General features: G+C 40.8%; 1 protein-coding gene across 1 annotated transcript in view; it reads left to right on the forward strand.

The window, feature by feature from the left end:
- The window catches only part of RFTN1 (raftlin, lipid raft linker 1), a 307,136-nt gene that overhangs the window by 10,984 nt on the left and 287,398 nt on the right, over positions 1–8,754 (forward strand). The window contains exons 2-3 of the mRNA XM_006846631.1: positions 1,537–1,552; positions 7,547–7,699. Of these exons, the coding sequence (XP_006846694.1) occupies positions 7,555–7,699 (145 nt within the window). The 5' untranslated portion in view covers positions 1,537–1,552; positions 7,547–7,554. The remainder of the gene's footprint in view (positions 1–1,536; positions 1,553–7,546; positions 7,700–8,754) is intronic.

Below are 8,754 nucleotides of genomic sequence, written 5' to 3' on the forward strand. Positions count from 1 at the left end.
ACTGCTGAATGATGAAGCATGCAGGGGATTGTAATTATTGCAATGAAATGAACTGATGTTTCCCATGTAAACTATCACTCAACATACAATAAAAACTTAAAAAAAAAAAAGAGCAATATGGCTGTTTTCCAAACTTTGCCACAGTACACCAAGGACACTGCAGCACGCTTAGGAGGTGTGGAGAACTATTTTACATTTTTGTGGGAAACTTGGTCATACTTGACATCTGTTGGCTACCATATGAACTACTAGCTTGAGGTAGTACACGGTATCAGAATTAACACTGCCCTTCGTTCCTTTTGATGACCTTTGTGAAGATGGGTTTAGTGGGTTTGCTGTAGAAATCACTGTGAAACAGGAAATGAGTGTTGGTGTCCAATTGGCTTCCAGGGTTTGAGAAGCAGTGGCATGTCTAGTAGGTCTATACATCCTGTTAGTAAGCAATTGTGATTATTTAAGAATAAAAGAAAAATAATTTTTCTTTCAGTTTATGTGCATTACTTTTTCAGAATTTACTAAATTACAAAGGTATAATTTCAGTTATAAAAGAAAAATTCTTTTTCTTTCATTCTTAAATAACCACAGTTGTTTAGTAAGGAGCTCTGGTAGCGTAGTGGTTATGAGTTGGGCTGCTAACCTCAAGGTTAGCAGTATGAAACGAGCAGGTGTTCCACAGGAGAAAGGTGAAGCTTTCTGTTCCCATAAAGATTTACAGCCTCGGAAACCTTGTACAGAGTCGCTAAATCGGAACCAACTCCACAGCATACCACCACCAATTTACTATTAAGTTATTTGGACATAATTACTTAAGAAGTGTAATTGTTAGATCTTTCTTTGGGCCTGGGAGTGCCTTGAAAAACTCACCAAGGAACTAAGTTTGCCAAGAGCTGAGAAATTTTGAGAACTTCTGCTGTTTCTTTTTCTGGGTGTTACATGCGCTGGTTGTGGTACTGTGGGTTAAGCAATGGGCTGCTAGCCAAAAGGTTGGCTATTGAAACCCACCAGCTGCTACATGGCTGAAAGGTAAAGCTGTCTGCTACCAAAAAAGACTTAGTCGCGGAAACCCTATATAGGGTTGTTGCTATGAGTCGGAATCAACGTAATGGCAATGATTTTATGTGTAGATTGTCAAAGAGTAAAAGCAGGGTTAGAAGGAAGGGATGGAAAGAAAGGCTCAGGAGCTGAATCCAAAAAATGCTATTGTTAAGTGATGCCGAGTCACTTCCGACTCATAGGAACCCTGTGTAGGATTTCCTAGCCTGCAAATCTTTGTAGGAGCAGAAAGCGTCATCTTTCTCCCACAGAGTAACTGGTGGGTTCGAACTGCCAAGCTTGTGGTTTGCAGCCTAGTGCTTATACTACAAAGTCAATGCTTTCCCCCCAAAAGTCTTCTTGTCGTTATTGTTAAATGCCATGAGTCAGTTCTGACTCACGGTGACCTTGTATGGGGTTTCCATGGAGCAGCTGGTGGGTTTGAACCAGCAACCTTGTGGGTAGCAGTTCAGTGCCAAGCGGGAGACTATTCTGGTGCGTAAGAATCCCCTTCCATTAAGTGTGGCAAGTTAATGCTTTCTGTTCCTTGTCACGGGGACTTCTCCACAGGTTAGCCCTATTCCTATTCAGTGAGAAACACCCAAAGCAAGCTAGTTGCTGTTGAGTCGATTCTATCTCATGGTGACCCCATGTGTGTCAGAGTGAAACTATGCTCCATCGGGTTTTCAATGGCTGTAACCTGTGGGAAGTAGTGAGCCAGATCTTTGATCTGAGGTACCTCTGGGGCACTGATAACAGGAAGCCCTGCTAGATGCTGGCTTTCGTAACCTTTATATTTTATTAACCAAAAAAATAATACATACTTAGGGCAGAAAACTGGAATATATGGAAAATCATAAAGAAAATCCCACCTATAATCTCATGACCCAGAGGAAAGTTCTGTTAACATTGTGAACTATGGTCTCCCAGATTTTGTAAAGTGGAATTAATGTACAAATGCACTATTGTGGTTGTCATTGGTAGTTGCTATCAAATTGCTTCCAATTCCTGGTGACGCCACATGTACACAGTAGGACTGTTCCACAGGGTTTTCAAGGCTGCGACCTTTCAGAAGCAGGTCACCAGACCTGTCTTCCAAGGCATCTCTGGGTGGGTTCAAACAGCCATTCTTTTGGATGAAGTTGAATGCTTAACCATGAGTATATTTGGGGCAGCATCAATGGGCTCAAGCGTGGCAACAATAGTGAGGTTGGCCCAGGACTGGGTAACATTTCATTCTGTTGTACATAGGGTAGCTATGAGTCAGTACTGACTCGATGGCACCTAACAACAACAAGAACAACAATGCAGTGGACTGCAAAGTCAGTTTGAATGGCAACGTTGGCAGTTCAAATTCACCAGCCGCTCCTCGCAAACCCTATACAGGGTCACTATGGGTCGAAACTGACTAGACGGCATTTAACAAGAACAACAACAATGCACTCATAACCTTTTAAACAAGTGACAACATATAATAATACTTCTTATATAGGTTGTGGAAAGGACAATCTATAAATATTTTGGCATTGAATCAGAATCATTTTCAAAACATAAATTTTATCTATCTTTGGGTTTCCGTGTTAGACTGTTTACATGATATCAAAACTTGAGACTATCTGAAGAGTTGACTGAATTTTCCATTTTCCATTACAATTCTGAGTTGAGAACATTGTCATTATCATGTAGACTTCTTAATTTGGATCATCAGTTCTTACTTTGGGTGACTGAATGATGTAATAAACATGCTTGAGTCTTCAAGTATGGAATTTGAGTGTAGAAATAAAAAATGAGTTTTCCAGCTGATCCGACATCATTGCATATAATTGCCCCATTTCTGGTTGCTTGTCATGAGCTGTTGGCATTTGTTAAAATTAGCTTTACGGTCTGTCTCAGATTAGCGGCAAGTGTGGTAAATGAGGGCTCACTCTTAATGAAACTAATTTGTATTTGAAAATTTAACTACATTTATTGCCCCCATTATTTAAATGTGTGCATTCTAGCTAATAGTAAAAATGAACCTGTAAGCTGAGATTGCAGTACTTACACAAGTAACTATCAGAAATTCAAGTCAGATCTAAAAGAGGATGTGAAATAAGGGATATCATTGTTGATGTTGGATGGATCTTGTTTGAAAGCAGAGAATACCATAAAAATGGTTACCTGTGTTTTATCAACTATGCAAAGACAATTCAACTGTGTGGATCAAAACAAATTATGGATAATATTATGAAGAATGGGATTTCCAGAACACCTTATTGGAATCAACCAGAACCATGACCAAGAGTCAGTCATTCAGACAGAACAATGGAATATTGTATGTTTGAAATCAGGAAAGGTGTGTGCAGGGTTGTATCCTTTCAACATATGTGCTCAATCTGTATACTGTGCAAATAATCTGAGAAGCTGGACTATATGAAGAAAGCATCAGGATTGGAGGGCAACTCATTAACAACCTGTCATTTGCAGATAACACAACCCTTGCTTTCTGAAAGCCAAGAGGGCTCAAAGAACTTATTGATGAAGGTCAGTGATGATTACACCTCAACATAAAGAAACACAAAAACCCTCACGACCAAATCAGTAAGCAGCATCATAATAAACAGAGCAAAGATAGAAGTTGTCATGGATTTAATGTATTTGGATCCACAATCAATGTCCATAAAAATAAGAGCAGCAATCAAGAAATCAAAGGATGTATTGCACTGGGCAAATCTTATGCAAAAGACTTCTTTAAAGTGTTCAAAAACAGATGTCACTTTGGGACTAAGGTGTGCCTGACCCAAGCCATGATATTTTCAGTTACGTCATAAGCATCCGAAAGCTAGACTATGAATAAAGAATACCATAGAAGAACTGAGAATATATGATACATTTGAGATATGGTGTTGGTGAAGAATACGGAATATACCATAGACTAAAACCCTATGCAGGGTCGCTATGGGTCGGCATCGACTCGACAGCACTTAACAACAACAACTACCAAAATAATGAACAAATCTGTCTTCGAAGAAGTATAGCTAGAATGCTCTGTAGAAGCAAGAATTGAGAAACTTTGTCTTGTGGGATTTGGACATGGGATCAAGTGGGACTAGTCCCTGGAGAAGGGCATCATGCTTGGTAAAGTGGAAGGTCAACAAAAAAAAGGAAGAAGCTCACTGGGATGGATTAACACAGCGGCTGCAACAATGGGCTCAAACAGCAAGGATTGTGAGGGTGGTGCAGAACCGACCGGGAAGCATTTCATTTTGTTGTACTTGGGATCATTTTGAGTTGGAACTGACTAGATGCCACCTAATAATAACACAGCTGAAAACTTATCTTTTAAGGAAGTGGTTGTCCCCTGTTTTATGTATGTCTCAGGAAGCATTTCAGGAATAAATTAGGAATCCTTAAAAAAAATTTTTTTATTCTGACATTTCAAATGACACAGGACAGCATGTATCATTGGTGGCCAACTTCTTCTGGAGCTGAGTCTGTAGTGTTGTGTTAGGTGGTATGTATAGCAGTGACTTTATCTGAACACCATGGCACTCAGTTCAAACTTCTAGAACAACCAGCCCCATTGTGCTCTGTGTTCATTGTCTTTCTTCTCCTTTTGCCGGTGTGTACCTACGTTTTGTGTCTTTTGTACCTGATGGAGGCCGTGATGAAAACTGTAACTGTTGTTAGTTGCTGTCGAGTCAGCTGTGACTCATGGTAACCTTGTATATAACAGAAGGGAATGCAGCCTGATTCTGGGCCATTTTCCTAATCACTGCTTATGTTTGAATCCTTTGTTGTGGCTATGGTGTCAGCCATCTCATTGAGGGTTTCCCTCAGTTTTGCGAACCCTTTAACTTTGCCAAACATGACGTCCTTTTCTAGTAAGTGAGATGAAGTCTAGTTAACCTCGCTCCTAAGGAGCATTCTGATTGTATTTCTTCTAATATTGATTACTTTGTTCTTCAGATAGTCATTACTCTTCACCAATACAACAATTCTAATGCATCAGTTCTTTGGTCTTCCATTTCCATTCCTTTCTTATGTCTTCATGTGTGTATAACAGAGCTCAAATGGCAAAGCAGACGTTGGTAAATAAATGTGTGTTGAATGAATGAATGAATGAATGAATTTGGAACGTAAGTCACTGCCCTTTGTGACTGACAGTCAGATACTCCTGCGTGAAGCTGTTCCATCATGCATGTAAGATTCGCTCCACTCTAGGTTTGATCAGAAACAATTAGTTTTCCAGAACATCACCAGCTAAGAGATCTTTATTCCTTAATCATTTTCAGTCTCTATCATTGTTTCCTCACAGTTCAGGGCTCAGAACCACCTCCTGTTTATGTTATTTTCCTCCAAAGTAAATATTCAGTTCCTAATTACTTTGAGCCAATTTCTGATAGAGAATTGTATGTGTGTTTTGGCGACTTTCCTGCTGTCTTGCCCTAGGAATGGGGAAGACCTTCTTTCTTCCCTCTACTTTTGAAGATCTCTTAGAAGGTTTTTCTTGGCACCTTGATGCTGGGGAGACCCGTACACCTGGATGCAGGGATGGCCACACCCAGCTTATGCAGACAAAGATAGAAAAAAAAAAAAAAGCGATCTCTCATGCAACTGTCAAATAATCAAAACTGATCCAACCATCAATCCACACATAAATTAAGTAACCTGGTTTACATTAGGTGTCACTGAACTGGCTGCTCTTCCTTTTCACACATTGTACTTTTCTGCCTCCATGCCTTTGCTCTTGCTGTCCTCTTCTTCTTTCTCTCCATATTCTCACCTCATATCTGTCCATCAGCGTTGGTTTCAAATGCCTCCTTTACATCCCTTGCCATTTTTCCATCTTGTATTATAAGGTGACTGTCTGGTCTCCCCCACCAGGCTAAGCTCCCTGTGCACAAAGACCACACTGTTTGAATCCATGGTGGTGATTTGAGTAGTAGGCATGCAGTCAGTCTGCAGGAGGAGTGACTTGCTGGGTCTTGGGCTATGTCCAGTTCTGCTCTCGTGTTAGTATGCTCATCTTGCCAGGGCTCCCTGTTCTCCAGCACTTAGGAGCCTCCTGGTCTGCTTCCCTTACACTTTGTCCCAGCACATACTTACCTAGCAGTTGAATATGCAGGCTCTGTACATATCAGCTATTTTATCAGCAGAACTACAGAGTATTTTACAAGTAATCAGTTCATGCAGATTGCACATAAATCATGCTTGCTCTAGCCCTGTGGACACTAATGTTCCCTTATTAAGGCATGCGTAAGCCTTCCTGTTCTCATCCATTCTTTCGACTTTTTAAAAAGTTATTTAAAAGTATAGCCTAGTGCTGCTGCACCACTTAAGCTGCCCCCCCCCCCCCCCCCCCATGCACAGCTTTTTTGAGGTTCAGTTTGTTTTTCTGGAGCCTGCCAAATTGCCTTAGGAAGCTGAGGGCCTTGTGAATGGATTGAGCAAAGGGAAATCCTTATCTCTAAAGGAAGCGGTCACCGCGTTTCTGTTTGTGATATTCTTGGCCCGTTAATATTTTTGTGAAATATGTTCTGATGGCAGCACTTGCACCCTTGAGAGGAGGGAAATATTGGTCATTCTCAGTGGACACAAGGAAAATATCTCCTTTTGTGCTAAAGTCTGGGGAGTGGAGAAAAAGTCATTTCACGAATAACATTCTGCCTAAATAAACAAAGAACCTTCACTGTTTTTAATCCCTTGAATGACTGGAAGCTCAGTCCACCCTAGCATGCACATTATTTGAACATTTCTCCATTTTCTTTTCAAACTCTAGTTACAAATCTTTGAGCTAACACACGTTGATTTCTGCTTCCAATTTCTCTGGCCCTGCTATTAGTGTTCAGCCAGTTTTCATTTTGGTCTAAAATGACTCTTGAAGAGCGTGGAAGAACTATTATTTCCCATAGTTTAGTTTCAAAAAGAATGAAAGGGGACTTTTTATAAAGCCGCCATCTACTTTTAGAGATGTTTAATGAATATGAATTCCTGTCTAAATAATTACTGTTGAGGGTAGAAAGGACTTTGGAGTTTGTAAATTATCACAACAACTTAATATTCTCTCTTAGCAACCACAGAGAAGGTGACATATCTGTTGTTTTGTTTTGTATTTTTTTTCCCCCAAAATGGGCTGACACTATAATGCACAGTATTGCTTCATAGATCCCGTTTTTTAATCGTGCACACAGATTACAGTGAAACTGAGACACTCTGAAGTATTGTTTTCCTCAGAGACGCGAAAGAAATCTATTAAACAGTATGCTCTTGGTGTTTAAAAATCACAGGATGGCTGGTTGTGACATCTTCACAGAACGAGAAGTCAAACTGGGTACTGAGCTAGCAGAGTTGTTCAGGTTTTTTGTCAGATAATACATTATACTCGAGATTTCATAAAGACTGGGATCTTCAGAAATGTCAGAGAATCTTTTATATATACTATGAAGTTTAAAAACAAAATCTCAGTTAAAAAACAAAATCATACATTCCCCTCCCACTTCCGGTTTTTTTTTCCCCCCACTTTTTGCTACAGCTGCTGAAATGGGTTGTGGATTGAACAAATTAGAGAAACGCGATGAAAAACGGCCTGGGAATATTTATTCAACTTTGAAAAGGCCTCAGGTGGAAACCAAGACCGACGTGTCCTATGAATACCGCTTCTTGGAGTTCACGACTTTGAGCGCTGGTGAGTACCCTCGGGCTCTTGGAAACCGGGGAGGGTTTGGGAACAGCCTAGCCCCTGCAGCCCTGTCCATAGCTGGGGTTCCCAAGAACAAATACTGGCTAGGACATAGTTTGAGAGGTGGGTGAGTTGGTGGGGTTTGTGAAGACTTTAAAAAAAACGGACCTGTCTTCCTGGGATGGTTTACAGAAATGCAGATTCTTAAAGTGAAACTTCTCATTTTCTAAAACATAGCAGCTAGTTAAAATCGCTAATTGAAATGATAACTAATCGAAGTTACAAGATGAATAATACACATGGGTGGGCTGTATTTGGCCTATGGGCCACCCAGTTTGCAGGCTCTGTTCATAGTAAACCTCCCCACCCCTTGGAAAAGGAAATTTGCTTTGTCTATTCATGCTAATCTACTGAGCCTTCCCCAATTCACTGACTGCCTATTCTCTGCCATCTTTCAAGAGTGCTTTTCTTTCTGGATGTGAGTCTGCCTTACTTGAGCCTGGGGGTGTCTGGGACACCTTCCTAGTGTCCTGAGGCCTGAGCTAACAGGGGCTGGTACTGGCAAAACTGGAAAGGGATGGTCAACTTAACCACTCTAGAACATTTACTGAGCACCTACTGTGCGCTGTGTTGGGCTGGGTCTGGGGAGAAATTATGACGCAGGTCCTGGTATCCTGCAGTCTCTTTGCTAACATACACATGAAAAAAAAAAAATAACGTAACAGGTTATAAATGTAAGGAGGGAAACATGTAAAATGTGTTTTCAGAACTGGAAAAGAGGCTGGTCCCAGGAAATTGAGAGCAAAAATCAGTCACTGCATAAACTAAGGCTTAAAATATACCCTAGGCTTCGGGATGTATTTTAGGCTTCTATTGACATACAGGAGTCCTGGTGTGGCACTGTAGGATCAGCACTAGACCTCAAGGTCAGTTTAAACCACAAGGTCAGTGGTTCAAACTCACCAGCTGCTCCTTGGAAACTCTGTGTTGTTGTTGTCAGGTGCCATCGAGTCGGAACCGACTCATAGCGACCCCAAGCACAGCAGAACGAAACAATGTCC

Source organism: Chrysochloris asiatica, unplaced genomic scaffold (genome assembly GCF_000296735.1).
Source record: "Chrysochloris asiatica unplaced genomic scaffold, ChrAsi1.0 scaffold00028, whole genome shotgun sequence".
NCBI classification, from domain to species: Eukaryota; Metazoa; Chordata; class Mammalia; order Afrosoricida; family Chrysochloridae; genus Chrysochloris; species Chrysochloris asiatica.